The sequence below is a fragment of the Gossypium hirsutum genome, chromosome A01 (assembly GCF_007990345.1).
Source record: "Gossypium hirsutum isolate 1008001.06 chromosome A01, Gossypium_hirsutum_v2.1, whole genome shotgun sequence".
Taxonomy (NCBI): domain Eukaryota; kingdom Viridiplantae; phylum Streptophyta; class Magnoliopsida; order Malvales; family Malvaceae; genus Gossypium; species Gossypium hirsutum.
Genome location: NC_053424.1, coordinates 3757441 through 3780117, shown reverse-complemented (window position 1 = coordinate 3780117; position 22677 = coordinate 3757441). Strand labels below are relative to the sequence as shown.

At 29.1% G+C, this 22677-nt stretch overlaps 2 protein-coding genes across 2 annotated transcripts; one reads left to right on the top strand and one right to left on the bottom strand.

Moving 5' to 3' along the window:
* Positions 1 to 7425: 7425 nt before the first annotated feature.
* On the bottom strand, positions 7426 to 8589 carry LOC107899628 (uncharacterized). The gene is made up of 2 exons (XM_016825395.2): positions 8073 to 8589; positions 7426 to 7747 (listed from the first exon to the last, which is right to left on the bottom strand). Exons 1-2 carry the CDS (start codon positions 8197 to 8199, stop codon positions 7485 to 7487), a joined length of 390 nt encoding a protein of 129 aa, XP_016680884.1. The 5' UTR covers positions 8200 to 8589; the 3' UTR covers positions 7426 to 7484.
* Positions 8590 to 17963: 9374 nt separating this feature from the next.
* Positions 17964 to 19779, top strand: LOC107899629 (gibberellin 2-beta-dioxygenase 1). The gene is made up of 3 exons (XM_016825396.2): positions 17964 to 18435; positions 18524 to 18887; positions 19330 to 19779. Exons 1-3 carry the CDS (start codon positions 18056 to 18058, stop codon positions 19579 to 19581), a joined length of 996 nt encoding a protein of 331 aa, XP_016680885.1. The 5' UTR covers positions 17964 to 18055; the 3' UTR covers positions 19582 to 19779.
* Positions 19780 to 22677: the final 2898 nt, after the last annotated feature.

The window sequence follows — 22677 nt, the reverse complement described above, 5'->3', positions numbered from 1 at the left end:
GACTTTTACACTTTATGCGATTTAGTCATTTTTCGCAATTGGGCCTACAAACGTCAAAATTTACCTACCGAATTTTTCATGCACTAATATATTCATGCTAGAACATCAAAATAATAATAAAATCCCGAGACCACTGTTCTGACTAGGCCCTAAATCGAGCTGTTACAGAGATTTCTAACGGAAAGAACACTTACCACGAGTTATGCGATTAGGTATACCTTCCTTAATATTGTATTTTGATCTGAGCATACAGACCTACAAAGGGCTAGTGTTAGCCACAATATTGAAACCCAATTTCAGCATAAAGGAATTATTATGGTCCCTTATTTGACAAAATTCAAGACCATCACAAGCCTTAGGTTGATAGACCGCCTGCCAGTTAACTAAAGAAATCTTCATATTCTCCTTAACATGCCCAAATAAATTGTCGCACCAAGCGTTCTATCTCCTCACGAAGTTTTTATGGGACACTTAAAGCCTACATGAAAAAAATTAGAATTGAAAATAGAACTAATTGGGCCAGAATAACTCTACCAGCAAAAGATAATTACCTCGCATCCATATCTGTAATTTGCTTCTAACCTTGTCCACAACAAACCTCAATGAACTATTAGTGATTCTATCACGAAAAAGAGGAATCCTTAAGTACTGGCCAAGGCTTTGAACTTTACGGAACCTAAGGATATCACACAATCTATCACCATCTTCTTTATTTACCCCTTTAGAAAAGAAGACATTCGTTTTATGGGCATTAACTTAATGACTAGAGAAGGCAAAAAAATCATCCAGAGTTTGTTTAAACAACCTTGCCTGTTGAATATCAGCATGACTAAAAATGATTAGATTATCTGCAAAAAATAAATGTGATAGCGTCGGACCATTACGCGATAACCGAATAGGGCGCCATAGACCAGAGTTAATACTAGAGCAAATGCTATGTCCAAGTCATTCCATGCACAAAATGAAAAGATAAAGTGACAAATGACACTCATGTCTAACCCTCTTGTAGGCCTGAATTTCATAGATGACACTCCATCCCATAAAATCTGCATAGTGTAGTTCGTTATAGGGGACATAATAACATTACTAAGGAAATTAGGGATACTTGTTGCTTGAAGAGAAGCCTTAATAACATCTAACCTTGTCATATGTCTTTTCCAAATCTGTCTTTATAGTCATCCACCTCATATTCTTCTGTTTACTTTGTATGGAATGAATCACTTCTTGGGCAATAATAATGTTATTTGTTATGTTGTGTCTTGAAATAAACCCTACTTGCTCAGGAGCGATAGTTTTGGGGAATACCACTTTAAAGCAATTAGCTATGATCTTCATTACCAACTTGTAAAGAACGGAGCATAGATTTATTGGTCTGAATTGCCCAAAACTCTCAGGGTTTGAAACTTTTGGTAACAGAACTCATTGCATTGTTTAACTCCTGATCAATGGTATGACCTGCAAAGACTTTCTGCACCCACTCGCAGACAGCCCCACCAATTGAATCTCACTGATTCTAGAAGAAGAGTGCAAGAAACCCATCACTACCTAGTGCTTTTATTGTACAAATTTAAAAGGAGTAAAAATACATGGTTATGTTAAATATAGTAAAGTTTCTAATTTTAATAGGTTTTGGAATTGATTTTAATTTTTGAATTTGTTTCACAATTTTAAAAAAAAAAAGTTGGACTAATAAATAAAGAGTTTATTTCATTATAATTCATGCTAAATGAATTTTTTATTATAAACATATATTCTTTAAAAGTTGAATTGTGAAACAAATTTAAAATATTATAGTATATTATATTATAATTTATGCTAATTAGATTTTATATAATAAGGATTGGGTTTTAAAATTTAAAAAAAAAACGAAAACATTTAGTATAAATAGATTTCATCAATAAAAAGTTGATAGAGTCATTAAATGTATATAGCATATAATACTAATAACAATAATAATTTAAGACATTAATTTTATTGATTTACAAAATATATAAAAAAATATAAAATTATTTAAATTTATTTATAATATCAATCATAAAATTAAATTTATACTAAACTATAAAATAATTTAATTATATTAATTGATATATCAAATTAAGTGGTGCGGATAAAAAAACTAATTTATCATATGCATTACCTGAAAGAGATACAGGTCGGCAAAAAATTTATCCATCGTCCGAAATTAAATGAATGGTCACAAACTATGTATCATTATTCATTTCAAGCCAAGAATTGAAATATCATAGTAATGACCAATAAAGAAGCAACTTTCAATTTCGTGTCCCTTTTTTTTCTAATGTGGATTTTTCATGTGTTTTGACAATACATTACCAATCAATTTTACTAGACATAGAAGTCTAAAATTAAAAAAAAAACAAAATACGTAAACTGTGCAACTCTACGTGGAGTAATTGGATCCATACCAAGTTTTAAAGTCATAAAAATTCAATTTCAAACCAATAGAATATATAGCTATAACTAGATGAGTAGATAGTAGTCATGGCCCCCTCTCTCACAATGATAAATTTATTATCATCTTTAACCTCATGAAAAAAACAGTGTGAAAGAGCATCCCGAGATATATAGAGGCATCTTGTACATACTCAATCACACAAGTTACTCCAATCTTCAACCATCTTAGCATACAGAGGCATCAACAATCGATTTCTTCAAAATATCAACAACGACACGAGATTTTTTTTCTTCTTTCTTGCAGTGAAAAACTGACCCAAGAATGAATAGTCGTTTTCTACTATGATTACAGTTAATTATTAGACGTGCACATAAGAATTTCTTCAATTTTTTTCATTAAATTTGAGGGTTACTTCAATCGATTTGTGTGACAGCAATGGATATCCAAATGGGAGCCAAAAGGGTCCACCCCTTTTTAATTTCCCAAAGAAAAATATTTCTTATATTTTTATATCTAATAATTGTTCAACTTTTTACATATAAATTATGATCAAACATTTTTGTGCACAAGTTCCTCAATCAAATAATTAAAAAGTTCAGATAATTCAAGATTTGAACCGACCATTTCCATAGAATGCTATATAATATTAAAAAGTATAAAATAGTGCTTTTAGACACTGAGTTTTCTAGATTTCTAATCATTAAAAGGAGGACCAGCATTTTAAAAGCATGCTTGATATTTTTCCATGCGTATTATAACACGTTTCTTATAAAATTAATTACGAGAAAATATTCAGATACAAGCTTGATGATTATCTAATTATTATTAATGAAAATTGGTTGAGTTTTAATTCGATTGATATTAATATTATTATTAATATAAGAAGAAATGAGTTTAAGTGCGCTGAAGAGTAGTATTATATAAAAAAAACAAATATGATAATAATTTATAATGATATTAATGTTAAAAATTATTATTAATGAGAAAATATATTATTATTATAAATAGAATTTCCATTTTGGATTTACTTCAACCATATATATTTGATGGTAATTCAATTTTTGAAGTACATATCGCACATATAATATGGGATTAGGTATGAATATTTACTCCAATTTGAGAGTATATTTAAAATAATAATTTTAAATGATTTTTTTGAAAATTTTAAAATAAAGGAAAAAATATATCGACATCAAAAGTGGCCGACAGCGAAAGGTACAGACGAGATAAAGCCACGTAATGTAATAAAGAACGTGGCGCTCGCAGGGATCCACGCGTTTTATACAAATGGAGGCTGCTCTTTTTAGGATTTAATTTATTGTTATTTTTATTGGAAATACCCAAAAAGTGTTTTTCTTTTTGATTTTTTATTTTATTTTAGAGAATTCTGCCAAATGTTGATGGATCAAATTCATCTGGGATTTCCTTCTTCTTCTTCTTTTTGCATTCGAATAATCTGAATTATTATTTATTAATTTAATTTAAGTTTAATTATAAAAATATAGGGCAAGTCAAAATTGTGAAAAGGTAATAAGAAAAAGGATTTCAAATTACAAATTGATCCAACCTATAAATAAATAGGATTTAGACTTAATGGTCAACCTTTCATTTCGTTATTGTTTTTATAGGACAAAAAGGATAAATGTAATTGACTACATATGAATATAGCAAATAAATGTTGTATCACATTGCACATGCTTTGTTTTTTACACTTTTAACATTTTTCCCCTTCTAGGCATCTTTGAATGTTCATTCATAGCCCACTGCTCGCCTACTTATTATATTCTGTGGTATGGAAGCTTGAAATTTATATTTTTCCTTTTTTTATTGAAATAACATTATTTTGGGAAATAATAGTTATAATAATAAATATGCATACTCATGTACGGATTCGTACCTAACAAATATAGCTTTTATTACCATTACTCACTTTCTGGAGAGGGTGTAACTTGTATGAATACTACTAGTATATTATTTTTAATATAATTTTAATTGTTGAGGTAAGGTTTGTTGCAGTGAGTTGAGTGGAATTTGGTAGTGCTGATTATAATTCATCACGAATATAGGGAACTTACTTGTCATATTTGAGTTAAAAATTTAATGAAGTAAAATTTTTGAACAAGTTATTGTGCTGATATTTTGAAGATACTATGTTTCATCTATGAAAATTGATCCATGGCCATTGAAGATTGGATTAGATTCGAGTGAATCAAGACAACCCTTATTTTGTGAAGAACTGGTTGAGATTGTGATATTGATTTTGGAAGGCCATATCTTCATCAAGTTATGCTTTTATTAAATGAATTGTAATAGTTATTTTTAAAGAGTTGCTATGTATTCATTCAATTAGCATTTTAGCGAGCCAAGATTGATATATGTTAAGAGACTTGTCTAAGTTATGTATGAGAGCATATTCGGAGCACTTGAATTTGTTAACTGAGAAATTATTTTGTGTGAGAGTGCAAACTGAATTGTAAACCTTTAGTGTTTACTTCCTAAATTTTTAATGGGAGAATTTAGAGGTGAGTCTTTTAGCCTTTAGGTACAAAAGTGAGATTTCTATACTTGGGGAGTGATAGAATGTGATTCATTTATTATATTGTGAATTAAAAATAGTAGAATTACTCACTAAGCTCGACTCCGCAAACATAAGGAAACCGAATTGCATAAACAAACCTTGGTGTTATTTGTGTTTTCGTTTGCACAGTTTTTCATAATGCCAAGCTGTAGTGGCTACTACAATCAAGCACTTCCATTAACTGTTGTGTTGTCATAGTCAGATTTATTAAATCCTAAGTTATTCAGGAAAATTTTGAATTAAATTGAAAAGTTTTCTAGTCTGACGGGTCTTTTTTGTAAATAAATGTTTTTGGCGGGCTATTGAGTAAAAGTCGAATTTCAACTTTAGTCCGATTACTTAAGAACTATATAGTTCTTAGTAGGAGACAAAATTATTAATATTATTCTAGGTGGTCGTTGATTTGGTATTGATGAAGGATGTGTGAGAGGATTATATATAGGAGAGGTGTTAATCTCCAAGATTGCTCTTTCATTTTTTTTTGGTTCCTTCTTCATCTTTCCTCTGGTTTGTCATAGAAGAGAGAATGCTTCCATTTCCAAGTAGTCAAAAATAGGTCAACTGCAATCAAGTAAGGTATGGAAATGATACCAATAAAATGTAACACCCCGAGCCCGAGTCCGACACCGGAGTCGAACACGAGGTGTTAACAAACTTTGAAAAATTTCCAGACACTGCCCAATCTGTGTACTAGTCGCTTTAAAAATCATATCTTGAGCTTCACAACTCGAAAATCAGTTTCGTGATTTTTCCCTGAAACTAGACTCATATGCCCATCTACATATTTTTTTCTAGAATTTTTGATCGGGCCAATTAGTACAGTTTATTAGTTAAAGTCTCCCATGTTACAGGAATCGACTACCCTGACCTTTGCGCATTACGACTTGGATATCTCCTTGTACAGGGCTCCAATACTGATGCCGTTTATTTCTATAGAAACTAGACTCAGAGAGGAATCTATACATATATGGTATGACTCCTAATTATCTCTGGTTAATTTATAATCAATTTCCAAAGTCGGAACAAGGAATCCAGAACCCGTTCTGGCCCTGTCTCACGAGAACCTGAATATCTCTTAACATACTGTCCATGCCCCTTATTTTATTTGTTTTATCCCAACATTTTATGACACAAATTAACATATTTTATTTGTGCCATACTTATGCCATAATTTCCATAATGTGTTGGGTCTACTTATACATGCCATTTTATGTGATTACTTGATAGTGTGGTGATTTCTGACAATTGTAAATGTGTTTATTTATAGTAATGGATCTCGATCGTGACCGAGAGGTAGCTGATGATCTTGAGAGTGTAGCGCCTGCTCCCGCACAAGGGACAGTGCCGGCAGACTCTCAACCTAATGCTAGTAATCCGAATGATGAAGCTAGACAAGCATTCTATAGCGTGATGAATGATTGGTTCAACCAATACATTCGAACTAATATGGCTGTTCCACAACCTCCATTCCCGACAAATACTACCCCCGCACCTACAATACCACCGGTAACTGACCAAATAAGGTCAAATAAGCCCCCAGTTGACAGAATCCGAAAACATGGGGCTACTGAATTTAAGGCTATGGATAGCGATGATGCCGAGCAAGCTGAATTTTGGCTAGACAACACTATCCGGGTACTCGATGAGCTATCTTGTACACCCGATGAATGCCTAAAGTGTGCTATCTCCTTGCTACGTGATTCTGCCTACTATTGGTGGAGTACTCTGACTTCCGTTGTGCCCCGAGAGCAAGTAACTTGGGAGTTTTTCCAAACTGAGTTTCGGAAAAAGTATATCAGTCAGAGGTTTGTTGATCAAAAACGGAAGGAATTTCTTGAGCTTAAGCAAGGCTCCATGTCGGTTACTGATTACGAGCGAAAATTTGTTAGACTTAGCAAATACGCTCGGGAATGTGTTTCGTCCGAAGCTATTATGTGTAAACGCTTCGAGGATGGGCTGAATGAAGATATAAAAATGTTCGTTGGCGTTCTTGAAATACGAGAGTTCGTGGTACTTGTTGAACGAGCTTGTAAAGCCGAAGAGCTTAGAAAAGAAAAGCAAAGAGTTGATGAGGGAACTGGAGAGTTTCGTAAAAGATCCTCAGGAAGGTCTCTTCAACAGGCATCGAAGAGATTTCGGGAAGATGCGGGCCAGTTTAGAGGCACTTCGGGCTTTTTTAGACGAGATCGTGATCGACCCCCTATGGGTACACGAGTTACTTCGGTCGCCAGTGTTGGGAATGAACGTCGAGATAGAACGAAATGTCGATATTGCGGTAAATGGCATTCGGGGAGTTGTAGATTCCCTGACCGCTCCTGTTACAAATGCGGATCAGTTGACCACTTCATTATAAGTTCTTTGGAACTTATTTGTGTTATTATGTATTGCATGTGTAGTGGGCCAAATTTGCCCGGCCCGAATAAAAACAAAAAGATAAATAAAAACAATAAATATTATAAAAATCTAGATATCAATAGTCCATTTTCTGTCCAGTTACAATCCAAAATCAAACCAAATTAACCCCAATGATCCAAGACCCAAATTACAAGTCCATTTACAAAATGACATAGCCCAATACCCCAAACAGCCCAGAAACTGAGCCCAATTTTTGCAAACCCTAAGGCAAGGGTCTCCTTGCGCCGCAGCCCTCACTAGCGGCCTAACCACATCGCGCCAGACAACGCCTCCAACAGCACCAGCGCACAGCCCTCGTACGCCACGCCCGCACCTCCGTACGATGCCAGCGGACTCCGTACCTGCGAAAAAGACACACAGAGCAGCAGCGAATAGGGAAGAAGAAAAATAGCATTTTCATTTTTTGATTTTTCTTTCTTTTCGGCTATAAAGGCCATGTAATAGCCTAGGTGAGTTTTTTACGCAACATAAAGGCACAATAGGCTATACAGGCACAATCGATGCATTTTGAAATACAAAAAAAGCAACGAGCATTCGAAGGTGATTCCGATTCAAAATTTCTGAGATTTTTCCTTTTCTTCTTGGCTTAGTTTCATTCTTCCTGGAATTTCTTTTTGTTCTTTCGCATTTTGGGTTGTATAAAAGAGAGAGGAAATGAAACCTTACCTCGTGAATACGCCGTGAGATCTCCTCTGCTTCGTTGAAATCGGGGTCCGAGGAGAGTGTAAGGCGGAAAGAAAATCACCTTGAGGCTCGAACAGGCTGATCTCCATTCATTGCGGTGGATTGGCATGGCAGATGGAGGGTCAAGGTTCGTTTGAGGGGAGTAAAAATAGAGGCTAGGGTTTGGGGGCTGGCTTAATCTACTGATTGAGCCATTTTATAGGACCTCAAACGGTGTCGCATTGACATCAAAGCCCGACCCGATTCAATTCCAAACTCGATGACCCGCATGTTTTTATGGTGAGGGACTATTTGCACGTTAAATCCCTCCCTTTTGTGCCGTACTTTAATCAGCCCATATATGTATTTCATTGTTTTTTTTAAATTATCTCTGCAATTTGTGTGCGTTTACAATTTGGCCCGCATTTAAACGCTGCGCCTTGGGAGCCGGTATATTTCCAGTTTAGGTCCCTCTACATACGTGCGCTTTAATTATCGGTCCCTTTATTATTCTTGTTTTATTTTCAAATTGTCCCTGCAATTTTAGTTTAATTCCAATTAAGTTTTCTTTCTTTCTTTCATTATTTATTTATTTATTTTGTTGTAGCCTTTTATCCTTAATTATTCATTTACATATTTTAAAATACTTAGGAAATTGTTTCGTTCTTATTGTAAATCTTTTTTGTAATTTCATTTTCACATTTTGTATGTTTCATGTAACTGTTTTATATACGCTATTATGTATACACATATACTTTGTATTAAAGTCTTTTTATATACTATTATCAACCTCATATTATTTTTTGTCATATGATTCCTTAAATTTATTTTTGTACTTTATTATATAATCCTACGAAATACATCTTTTAAATTATTATTATTATTATTATATATATATACACCCATATGTAACTATATATATTTATTTATTTATTTTCTTTTAAATTTTTCTGTTTAAAGTGTTCTTCTATATGCATATATAGATATATATATATAGATATTATAACAAGGCTCATTTTACTAATCCTATATTATTTTGCGTATATAATTTCTTAAATTTGCTCCCACTCTTTATTGTATAATCTTACATAATATATCTCTCAAATCACTATTATATAATTTGTCATAAAATTAGTTTAAGCATGCATGAATTTCTATGTTTTTACAAATAATTATTTTTTAAAAGTTATTTATATATGCATATAATTTGTAGGTCATTATGTTTTTAAAGATTATATCATATTATACTTTTTTATTATTATTATTTTTTTACACATATTTAAAATTTTTTACACTATAAATCCTCATTTTTAAAACCAATATTATTTAATGCTTTAGTATGATATTCGATTAAAACATTCATTTTATAATATATTTTATAAATAGATTTGAAATGCACCAATTCATTAATTTGCATGTCGTATAAATTATTGGTTCATGTCGTATAAATTATTGGTTCATTAGATCATCTTTGTTTCGACATCGTCTTATACTACTTTGACTTTTAAATTCTATTTTGTTTTGCATATATTTTGTTGGTTGTTTTATATTGTAGCATATACATTATCATTGCATGGTATTCATCTTGTTGATATGTCAATTATTGTTCATACGCGATTGGAATTAGGTTATAATTTAGGTTAATTATTTAATTGTTTATTCTGCTAGTTGATTAATATTCTCATTCATCAAGTATGGTATCTCATATGTACATATTACCCCATTCATCACTTTCCATTTAATTTTCGAAATGTGGTTTTATAAAATCCAAATTTATGATTAATTTCGTCTCATTCCAAAAAATGCATTAATATGTTTTAAGCTAGTTTTATAAGTATTCATTTAGAAATTCTTTAAAACAAAGATGAGATTCGATATTTGGCAATTCGCGGAATAGAGCCCTAACGTGTTGGGTTGCAATTTCGCGTTTGCTCAAAATAATCAAATATCCCTTCAAAATTTCACGCATGTCTTCTAAAAATCATTTAAAACGAAGGCAATATTCGGCGTTTGACAATTCGGGAATCATGCCCTAACGTGTTGGGTTGTGATTTCCCATTTGCTCAAAACAATCGAATATTCTTTTAGGTTTTCACTCATGTTTATTAAAAACCTTTCAAAACAAAGGATGTTTGATGTTTGGCGATTTGAGAATCGTGCCCTATCGTGCTGGGTTGCGCTTTTTCATTTGTTCTAAACAATCGAAGATCCCTTCGGAATTTCTCTCGTATTTTCTAAAGTGAGGCAATGTTCAATGTTTGGAAATTCGAGGAATCCTGCCCTATTGTGCTGGGTTTCGGTTTTTCATTGGACCAAATAGTTGGGCATCCTTTTGTAATTTTCAAATTATAAACTTTCGGATGTCGAAACAAGAAGATTTTGGCAACCAACTCGGGTTATTCAAATGTTATTAAAAGGAACCACATTTCAAAAACATTTTTAAATTTCAGACATAAGGACAATATTTAATCGATTTGGTACCAATTTTGAGCGTAATGAGGGTGCTAATCCTTCCTCATACGTAATCGACTCCCGAACCCGTTTTCTCATATTTACTAGACCAAAATTTTTGTTTTAGTAAAAAGAAATATTTTATTAAAATAACCAAATTTCTAGGTGATCCGATCACACCTAAACAAAAAAGGATTGGTGGCGACTCCATTTCCGTTTTTTAAATTTAAAATTTTTACAAAGATGGTTTCGACAGCATGTACTTAGGAATTGTAAGAGTTCGAAAAGGGACTAGGCCAGAGTTCATTATGCAATGAAAACTTTGTTTCTTAGTCGTAACTTGCATGTAACTTAGGAATTGTAAGAGTTCGAGAAGGGACTAGGCCGGAGTTCATTATGCAATGAAAACTTTGTTTCTTAGTCGTAACTTGCATACAGCGGAGAGACCTAGAGGCGGAGTCTCAAGGTTTTTGTTGTAAATGAAATTAAGTGATTTTTAATAGGTTAAGGTTTACTAGGTAATATTGTTGTATACTAAATTAAAGTTTTATTAACGACATAAATTCTTGGAAATTTTTTAATGTACTTAGTGACAGTATCAAATTCTTGTCTTTATTATTTTATTATTGCAGTTAATAATACTTAAAGTATAAGTTAAAGTTTAAATGGGAATGTAGTATCTTATAGTTCGGACCCGGCAATCGGTTTGAGTATGGGTATTACATGTGTTATTCAGTAAATGAAAATTGTAGGTAGCGACACAAAATAATAATGAAAATCATACATTTTCTTGGTGTTGGAAACAAAACCCTAAAATGTGATATTTTTAGTAATTCTTTAGATGTTATTTTAAAGTGCTAAATATTAATTTTAATTGATATACAACTGTAACACTAATTAATGTGTTATTTGATAAATTGAAATATTAAGTGCTGAAAAAATAAGTGTTGAAAATTAAAGCTATAAAATTTGTTTGATATATTTCTTAAAATTAATTAAGAATGATAATTAAATTGTTTGATAAATATAGAGTTTAAATTATAAAAAAATATTTTACATTTTGTCTTTAATTTTTAAGCATTTCATCTTATTCTAAACAAAAAAAACAAATTTTAAACATAAAATTTTTATAGGATAATATAATATTAAAAATAAATAAAATAGAATTAATTGAAAATATTCTCCATTAAGTGATAAGTAACTTTTATATACTTATTATTTTTTACACTTTTTTGTAAAAAAAAATTATCGAATTGTTTTAATTGTGGATTATCAAACATGTGTAACAAAATTAAATCATCGAAAATATTATTTTTCAATATTTATCAACTAATATCTAAATAAAAATTAATCTAAAATAATAGGCCTAGTTTAATATGAATTAAAAAATAAATAATTAATAATAACTATTACACTAACAATGAAAATATTATTGATATAATTATTTAATCTGATATAAACATAAAATGTATATATTAATTTTATATTAAGATTTAATAGAAATATTATCAATAAAATAAATATTATCATATTTAAAATAAAATCATATTTATAGATTTAATTTTTATTAACTATAAAAAAATTTATTTTAATATAATTAAGTATTATCATATTTTAAAAAATATTCTTAATTTACCCAATTATATTCAATAATTTTATGAATTTACAATTTTATTAATTAATAATATATTATGCTATTTTTTACTTTTAAAAGATTTGACCAAATTAATTAATTTCGCATTAATATATTATGATATTTATTAATATCACTTCTATTATTATCACAATAATATTAATAAATTATTTTTAATATCAATTTAGTAATATAATTAACAATAAAGGATATCTTTTTTAATTAAAAAGTTTTTTTAAACTCGTACTTATATGCATACTAGCTTCTAATGTCACACGTGTTATATGTGAATTTATGTATTTAATATTTAATTAATTTTTTAATTATTGTATTTTTAATTACAAAAATTAGCATAAAATAATATATTTTATTTGAATTTTTAATATAATTATAATAAAAAAAATTCAAATAATAATTAAAGCATTTTTTAACATATTCAATATATAATTTATTTTTAATTTATGTAATTAGTGTAACATACATTGCTCAAAACAATATAATTAAAATGTTTAAAATTCTATTCGAGTAATAGCTCTATTTTACATCAACAAAATTAACACAACTTTTTATGTCAAAGTTTTTAAAATAATAATTGAGAAATATAATTATAATTATCACAATTTTTTTCCTATATGTTATGCTTAGAATTCTATTTAAGTGATAATTCTATTCTACATCGGCACAACCTTTTAACTAATAATTGTAACTTAATTCTAATTATTTTTAAATGTATAAGTATGACAATTCCTATTAAATTATAATTATTTTTAAATGAGATTTTAGTAATATGATTGAAAATAAAATATATTTGTCCGTTTAAACTCGTGTTTTTTATATAGATTATAATTATAAATAATATAAAACAATTGATTTGGTAGTAAGAGAATAATGATATTCAAAGAATAGAATAACATGCTTTTTTGAGAACTCTTTTTAAGACATAAATACTTTTTGAAGGACAAACCTTGGTCGATTAGAAGCTTACTTTCATTGGTGTTGCCTAATTTGTCAATATCATGGTTCAATGACATGGACTAATAATAATAGAGATGCACTAATAATAGGAGTAAGAATAGTGTACCAAAATTGACTGTTAAAGTCGTTGATTAAACATTTGCCTAAAAAATACAACATGTACTTGATTAAACAAATTAGAATTAATTTGTATAGGGAGATGAATTTGAAACATTAACATGCCATCTCCCAACTGTATCCATGTGATCTTAAATTATTTTGTAGAAGCTGAAATTCCATTGTCAAACAAACACTATTCCTCTTTAAACAAAATGGTTTGATATTATTTCTTGTGGAAGTTTTGTTTTTTAATTTTTCAAGCAATTAATAAAGTGAGAATATTTCATCGAAATTTTAAAAAAATAAATCATCGTATTGCATATATTTAGACTCAAACCTTAACTCTAAAGTTTATAGGACATTTTTGGGTGAGAATGCTACTACTTGAGTTAGAGCATATGTTTGAGTTCAACTATGTCAAGCATGATTCACTTTTTCAAACAACCAATCAAATGCTTTCATTCAATGAATTTATTCCCTCTCAACATACGAAACTTTGCAGATTTCTCTTCACGAAATCAACCTCCCCATTCTAAATTTATTATTCAAGAATTATTTTTGGTAGCAATTAGCTAGATATTTGGTTTAATACCAAATGTATATACATTTGCGTGAAGGAAGTTTCTATTTTGACTTTTCGAGAAAAAATAGTATAAATATTATCTATTTAAGTAACAAGTTCCTCCTTCCTCAAAAAAGGAATTGCTATTAATTAAGCTTGTTTTTGTAAATATTCTAAATGAATGGTATTACAAATATTTAGATATCTGTTTTATAGTTCATATTCGAAGTTCGTGACTTTTCTTTAATAATGTTATCTTTAAAATTTAAACTTACATTCTATCCTTAAAAATGTAAAATACTTTACCACTGGACTCAACGGTTATTAGTGGACTTAATTGAAAATATATTTGGACATTTTAATATGAAGATTTCTTATTAAATATTGGAAACAAAATGATAAAAATTTAAGAAGTAAAAATAAAACCGTCTGCAATTATGAAATCAAATTAGATCGTAGGGATTGTTTGGATATCAAACTTTAAATTGATGTTAATCGGAGAACTCAACGTAATTTTTTTCACCTTCACCTATATTTCAGTCAACTGACATCCAAACATAGATAGTGCTACACATACTCAAGATAGATATCCACATTGTCATTGAACTAAACGTTTGAGATGCCAAGTTATTAATTTGTAATGACTGATGAATTAGTATCAATAATTATTAATTATGACATGGATGTTGTTGAATACAAGAATAAAAAGAAATAGTTTGTAGATATTTTCTATTTATTTATCTGTCTATACATACACGATGATGTAAATATATGAAATGTTATCAATGATGTCTTGACATTATTAAAAGAGATTAGGCATTGGGTATTATTTATCCAGATTCAAGTTTTATCATGGATTATTGTCATACATGAGTTTTGAATTTTATTATGCGCAATTATCACGTGTGTTTTGTTTGATTATATTTTGAACCTTAATCTATTTTGTTTTATATTGATTTGATTCTATTAATTTGTAATTGTTTGATTATGCTTTTATAATTGTATGGCTAATACATCAAAATAGATTTTCTATGGCGTTTTTCACTAGAGTAGTAGTGTTTGTAATAGCATATAGCAACGTTACGTCCCCAAATACTAGATAGAAAGCCAGATAGTTTTGAAGGTCACAACGTTTCTTATAAAAATACGTGTTTCGAGGCAATTATGAGAGCAGTGATGCAGAACAGTTACAACTGCACTTGGCACTTTTCAAGTTTTATAACTTGCTTTGTTTTGAATTGATAATCTTTTGAAACAAAAACATTTGGTCCATAAACTTATATGATATTTTGGAAGTGTGTTGGCCCATTTAAGATCAGTTATTTGAAGCAACAAATTATTGCAAATTAGATTAAATCGGATCGAGTAAATTAGATTTTTCAATTTAAGTATATTGAATCGATTGATAAGAAAAATTAATTTTGGATATCTCTAAATATCCTAGACTTTATGAGCATATTCCTGATGCTACTTTTGTTGCTACTTTGGGGAATTGCATTATGATTGATCTCAATGTTAGCAAGTCCAAAAAGACTTTATATGCAAGACTTGCATAAGAATTATATAAAGAGTGAGTTTCGGCATTTATTATGTTCTTTAGAAATTATTTTTGTGAGTGTATTTTGTGCAAGAAGAATAAATGAATCACTTGGTTTTATAAATTAGGTTTTTAAAGGGAAAATTTAAATCTTTAGTGCAAACATTTTCATTATTTATATGTACTAATTTTCTAATGGAGAATAGGTAAATAAAGTTTTTTTTTCTAATTATGGAATTGGAAATTTCTAGTGATTTAACAAAAATGTTTAATAATGATATCTATCTGGACTAATTTTTTAATTTTTTGTAAAATATGATGACTAAATTTTAACAAATTAATATAGAGAAATCAACTTTTCAGTTTTCATAGTAGAGTTAGACTTAGAATTAATCTTCTTTTTTTTTCATTTTAAAATAATTAAATTATTAATATAATCTTAATAAAAATAAATTATTTATTTTATAATTTGGTCCATGAAGCATAATACTAACTCAGTAATCATATTTTGGTTAATAATTTTAAATTTCAGGGTTTATTTAAATAATAGTATTTAAGAAAACAAAAAATATTAAATGTAATACCTTATATATAACATTATACCGATATTCATGTGGATGTCCTTGCAATAAAGTTAGAAGGGCCTAGACGCTTGTAGTTGCATGCCCCCACAATGATAAATTATGTGAATTTTGTTTATCTTTTCGAACTAGATTTGCAACACGTGACATAATAGTATTGATAATTTTTTTAATAAATATCGACATAATTAATTCATGACTTAAAAGAAAACAATTTTTTTTTAAAAAATTGTTAATGAACAAATTGAAATTTAAAAGTGGAAATGAAAATGAAATATCATATAAATATCATAGATAATATACATCAAAATAGATTTATTTTCCGATGGAATTTCAAGAATAATTTCCCATTTTTTTATTGGAAAAATAAATATGCAAAAGTGAATTTCCAGCTCTTTTCATCAGAAAATATCTCGTCAAAAATATCTATATTAATTGAGACTTAGATAAGACTCAATCGACATTTATTTTTATGTTCAGTGAAATTTTTTAAATATATATATTAATTTAGGATCATATCATTAAACTAAAAATATATTTTTATTAATTAGGTATATTTTATACTTAATCTTAAAATCAAAATATCAAAACATATTAACAAGTAAGTCCCACAATTTTATTGTATTTTATATTTATTTAAATTTAATTAAAATATAATTATATTTATATTTTTAAAGGTGTTTTTACAAACACCATGAACTTTAGATACTCTCAAACCAGACCCTTACAATTATATACAAAGTAGGTCCTATGGAGAATCAAACCTGATATAATTGTACCCTCCAACTTTTTAAAAATAAACAAGTGAAATTGTAGCAATGTTTTCATTATAGTCCATGATTTTTGAAAAAGTAGATTAAAGAATATACAAGATAAACTTATCTCCTTACCTATAACTTAAGTCCAATGAATTTACCTACCAACAATAATATCATTATATTTTAATATAGAAAAGAAATTAAAAGGAAACAAATTGATATCATATATGTGGTTGATTGAGATGGAATTTGACTCTTTTTAATAAAAGAATTTAAGTGAATGAAGAATTTAAGAATTTAAAATATTGATTATAAATAATTGAAAAGGAATATTTTGTTAAAGAAAGATTAATTGAATTGAATTGGATTGGATTGGATTGGATTGGATTGGAATGACAGGTCAAATCGGGAGTTGGTTAGAGTATTAATTGGGAAATGGGTATTGAACCAGTTGGTTGAGGAATTAATATGAATCAGTTCAATCGAGTACTTGAACTAATCTTTTTACATTTTATGATTTTTTAATAATTTATTTAATTAAATAGGACGAACCAATTGAATTGATGGTTTGACTAGTTCATCCATTTGTCCAATTTTAAAAACCTTGACTATAAGTACAATCATAAATAATTCAATCTATTATAAAGCATGATTAGATTGATAATCAGAATTTATCTCAACTTATTTCAAGAGAATCTTAAATAGAATCTAAACATGGTAAGAATCAAAGATGTTTGAACCGGACTAAACTAGCTGGTTGAACTAGTTGGACCGAAAATTAACTGAGGTATTATTTTAAAAAAGGGTTTTGAACCAGTTAGATCAACAACTGGCTAAAAGACTAGTTGAACCAATAATTAAATTGATTGAACAGGTGTTCTTTTTCTTGAATTTTTAATAAATTTTTAATTAAATCAATTAAATTAATTAAACTGTCGAACTCATAACTTAACCAACTTCATTATCGATTCGATTTAAAAACGTTGTAAAACTCTAAAAACCTCAAAATAACATTAACAATCACATTGGAATATAAGATGTACTAAACGAAATCGGATTTTGTAATAAAATTAGGTGACTGGTGTTGACTAGACTGCTTTTTTCGTGTGAAGCCCGTATGGCCGACCTAAGCATGTTAGGAAGTAAAAATAAATGTCAAAAAACAATGTATCTTATCTATTATTTTTTAAAAGAAAATAAAAATAAAAATAATATTTTTAATTAAATATAAAACATTTGTTGCTTATCTCCAAAAACTCTCACTTCCTCTATTCCTATAAATAGCCAAGCAAAACCCAATGCCTTTTGTTCATGTACCCTTCATTGCAAACCTCTTATCAATCTCAATATCCATCCATACCCCCACATTGAATAACATAAACAACTGACAATGGTGGTGGTGTCAAAACCAGCAATTGAACAGTTCTCTTCTTACCTGAAAAACAACAAACCAACCACATTGTTCACTCAAATCCCACTTGTAGACCTCTCAAAACCTGATTCAAAACACCAAATAATCAAAGCTTGTGAAGAGTTTGGGTTCTTCAAGGTGATCAACCATGGGGTTCCAATGGAATCCATTTCCGTGTTGGAATCCGAAGCTACCAAGTTCTTCAGTTTACCACTTTGTGAGAAACAAAAAACAGGACAAACTCAACCTTATGGCTATGGTCATAAAAGGATTGGTACACAAGGTGATGTTGGTTGGGTTGAGTATCTTCTTTTGACTACTAATCAAGACCCCAGTCTCCATAGCTTCCAAACTTTGAGGTCTGTAAAACAGAACACTAAAAGAAATGGGAATTCTTTTTGTTTTTTGGGGGGTGTTTCAATTTTATTTATTGTTTTTCTTTTTCAGGGTGGCTTTGAATAATTATATGAAATCAGTAAAGAAAATGGCGTGTGAGATACTTGAAATGATGGCTGATGGGTTGAAGATACAACCCAGGAATGTGTTGAGCAAGCTGTTGATGGATGAAGAGAGTGACTCTGTTTTCAGGGTGAATCATTACCCACCATGCCCTAATGTTCAACCTTTGAGTGGTAATGGCAATGGCAATGGGGATGTGATTGGATTTGGTGAACACACTGATCCACAAATTATCTCAGTGTTGAGATCTAACAACACTTCTGGTCTTCAAATCTCTCTAAGAGAAGGAAGCTGGATTTCAGTGCCACCTGACCAAACCTCATTCTTCATCAATGTTGGTGACTCCTTACAGGTATGGTAAATATAAAAATACCTTAAAAATATTAATAAAAAATTAGATTGCATTAAAATTTTCATCTATTCCTATTATTAAAAATTAATTTCTAAAGATTAATACAAACTTCCATAATATTTTTACCTCCATAACTCATGCTAGAAAAATAAGAAATCCCTATTTCATGGATTCTTTTTACAAGAAAAAGAACTAATTGGAATATTCTTTTTGAATTGTTTTCATCACTTGAATATCTGTCATATCTCACTTACATATTACAGTCCCCACTTAAATAAATTTCTTTTTTCTCCCTTTCTTGGTTACACAATACAGTTTAGCTGTGAGCTTCCAAACCCTAAAAATACAAACGGAAATCAACTTTTTGGGATCATCATTTTATTTAGATTTGAAACTTTGGGTCAGTTCTTGAATTTTCTGTAACGGATGTTTGTTTTTGCAGGTAATGACCAATGGAAGGTTTAAAAGTGTAAAACATAGGGTAGTGACCAACAGTGTGAAATCAAGGCTATCAATGATTTATTTTGGTGGACCACCATTGAGTGAGAAAATAGCACCTTTGCCATCTTTGATGAGAGGTGATCAACAAAGCTTATATAAAGAATTTACTTGGTTCGAGTACAAGAAATCTGCTTATAATTCCAGATTGGCAGATAATAGGCTCATTCACTTTGAAAAAATTGCTGCTTCTTAATCTCTTTTTTTATTTTTCACTTTTGAGTAGATTTTTTTTATACTTCAAATAAAAAAATAGGATTAGGAAAAAGTTTGTAGTATCAAAAAGGCTTGTGTGATCTTTAGGTAGCTCTTTTCCTTTGTACTTTTTTTTTCTTAATTTTGTTTCAACTCAATGTAACTATCCTTCTTGTTAATATAGTACAAATTTTCATCCCATCATGGATACTATTTAATATAGCATGAAACATTATCAATTCGAAATACGACAAGGATTTACAGGTTACTTATTATTTACGAGTTGAGTTAGAGGTTTTTTTGATATAATGTTGATTCATAGCTCCTTTCCAATCTATAAATTGGAAGATAATGTATTTCAGGCATTCAAACCTACGTTTTCCTATATTGATAACAACACTCATACTAATCAAGGTAAGACTCAATTAACAAATGAAGAATAATAATTAAATACGTAACTATATCCAAATTTGGGTGGTCAAATTATACTATATTTTTTATGTAATTCCCTATAAAACCATTACCAGAGATTGTTGCTACAAGTTTGAACTACAATTGGCATCAAACAGATTTTTTTCTTTAAATAAACAGTCAATTTTACTTCAATTATAAAAGGAATTGTAGTGGTCAAAATGTACCGTCTTGCTAGATCCTATTAAAGAACTTAAATAAAACAGGTTTTTTACCCCAATATTATAAAAAAAAATTATACACGAAAATGAGTTGTCAACTAGATTAATTACGAAAATGGTATAAATTTTGGGGTCGCGCCTACTTGACGGGCGCAACACAATTTTTTAATATTAAATTTTTTTTCGTTTAAAAAAATTATTATATTATTATTTTTTAAAATATTTAATATAATATATAGGTAAAAATATGGGTTTTATACGGGTGAGAAATACCCGAAACGGGTCGAGCCTGTCAAGTAGGTGCGACTAGTCGCGCCTGACAGGTTGTGCACTGCCATGTCAGCTCCCCTGCTCTCTTTTTTTCTTCTTTCCTGAATTGCCCTTGTGTTGCACATTTTCGTAAAATATTTGTTCTTTTTTAGCAGGATTTCCAATACCTCGTATAATATGTCATGCACATTTTATTTTTATTAAAAATATTTAAATTTATATTTAAATCTTCGCTAAAACTATAAAAATTTATATTTAAAGTTTCTTACGAGGCTAGGTAAGAGGAGTTTTTTTAAATAAAATTTTTAAATCAAAAAAATTATATATCTAAATAGGTTGTCAGCTAAATTACAAAAAAATTAGGCACATCAACATATTATACGGGGTATTGGAAATCCTGCTAAAAAAGAATAAATATTTTACGAAAATATGCAACACAAGCGCAATTCGGGAAAGAAGAAAAAAAGAGAGCAGGGGGAGTTGACGTGGCAGTTGCGCCTACCTGTCAGGCGCGACTAGTCGTGTCTACCTGACAGGCACGACCCGTTTTTGGGTATTTTCCACCCGTATAAAACCTATATTTTTACCCATATATTATTTTAAATATTTTAAAAAATAATAATATAATAATAATTTTTTAAACAAAAAAATTAATATTAAAAAATTGTGTTGCGCCTGTCAGGTAGGCGTGACCTCAAAATTTATACCATTTTCGTAATTAATCTAGCTGGCAACTCATTTTCGTATATAATTTTTTTTTTTAATATTGGGGTAAAAAACTCAATAAAACACCATGGAATATACTATAGAATATAGATTGACCATGGAAATTGTTGGTCCATTTAATTCCATTAAAATCGAATAATAAAAATAATTATTTTTATTTTTTAAAATTTATTTTAATCAATGAGATTAGATTGTTAATATTGAATTAAAAATATAATTGAGATGCATATTTTTGTAATTATTAAAAATAGTTAATATTTGTGTATATATTTAAAGAAAATGATTAAAAGTAAAAAGGGATGGGACCATTAATAAAAGGAAGAAGCAGAAACCGGGACTGCTTCCAGGGCGGCCCAACTGAAAACCGTGTGCACAGAGTGTGAGCCAGATTGTCTAAAGATTATGACACTACCAACAGTTTTTTCAATAATTCCTTTTTTTTTTCAATAATTATAGATAGGTTGTTTTAAAAAGATTTATATGAGTGGATTCGGCGTTAGCTTGATTGACATCGATATTATTATCAGTGTAAGAGGACGTGGATTCAAGTATATTGAAGCGCATTATCTTACGATTTAAGGGTTAGAGACGGGTCATAGATAGTTCCAAGTATTGTTTAAAAAATTATACAATTTTTTTATTTAGGCTTTTTTTTTTGGTCAAAAGAGATATTTAAAGTTTTATTTTGTTACCACTTTAGGTATCACCTGTTAAATTCAATTAAAAAAAATCTCTAAACGAATCAAATTACGACACATAGCTTTTTAATTAAATAAAAATATTTAGGTACTTAAATGAGAAAGGTTGTATAATTTGAGTACCTAAATGAGAAAATTTTCATAATTTGGGTATCTATTTTTCATATAAACCTTTTAAAAAAAACTATGGCTCTGTTTGTTTGCCAGTAAAATATTTTTCGAAAAATGATTTCTGGAAAATAATTTATTTTTTTGGAAATAATTTACTTTTCTGTTGTTTGGATGAATCTGTGTAAAATATTTTCTGTTGTTTGGCAGATTTCCTGAAAATATTTTCCGGAAAAGCTGGTTTTATATATATTAATAAATTTATATTTTAAATTATTTTTACATATATTGCAATGATTTATTTATAAATAAATAAATAAAATTAAATATATAATAATACTCAATTATTAAGCTAAAATATACATTAAAAAATAAGAGGGAGAAGAACAATGCAAAATGTAAAATATTTAAAATTAAACAGTGCTGTCAAAGCACAAAAAACTATTACTGCACTTCAACGCATGTCTTGTAAGACAAAGCTTTGAAAATTCCATAAACAATAAATTCATATATCTTGGACTAGCTTTAATTTATGAATTCTGACAAATAGATCCATAATGCCAAATACATGAAGAGAAAAAAAACATGTATAAATAAGTTTGACATAAGTACAGAACTATCCATTCTTCTTTCAAATCTCTTTAATGAAATATTTACAATACC

Excerpts from the sequence above, each read along its gene's own strand:
- LOC107899629 (XM_016825396.2), top strand. The coding sequence starts at position 18,056 with ATGGTGGTGGTGTCAAAACCAGCAATTGAACAGTTCTCTTCTTACCTG. Across the intron at positions 18,436-18,523 it reads CATAGCTTCCAAACTTTGAG|GGTGGCTTTGAATAATTATA; the intron begins GTCTGTAAAACA and ends TTTCTTTTTCAG. Across the intron at positions 18,888-19,329 it reads ATGTTGGTGACTCCTTACAG|GTAATGACCAATGGAAGGTT; the intron begins GTATGGTAAATA and ends TTGTTTTTGCAG.
- LOC107899628 (XM_016825395.2), bottom strand. The coding sequence starts at position 8,199 with ATGCCAATCCACCGCAATGAATGGAGATCAGCCTGTTCGAGCCTCAAG. Across the intron at positions 7,748-8,072 it reads TCTCACGGCGTATTCACGAG|GTACGGAGTCCGCTGGCATC; the intron begins GTAAGGTTTCAT and ends TCTTTTTCGCAG.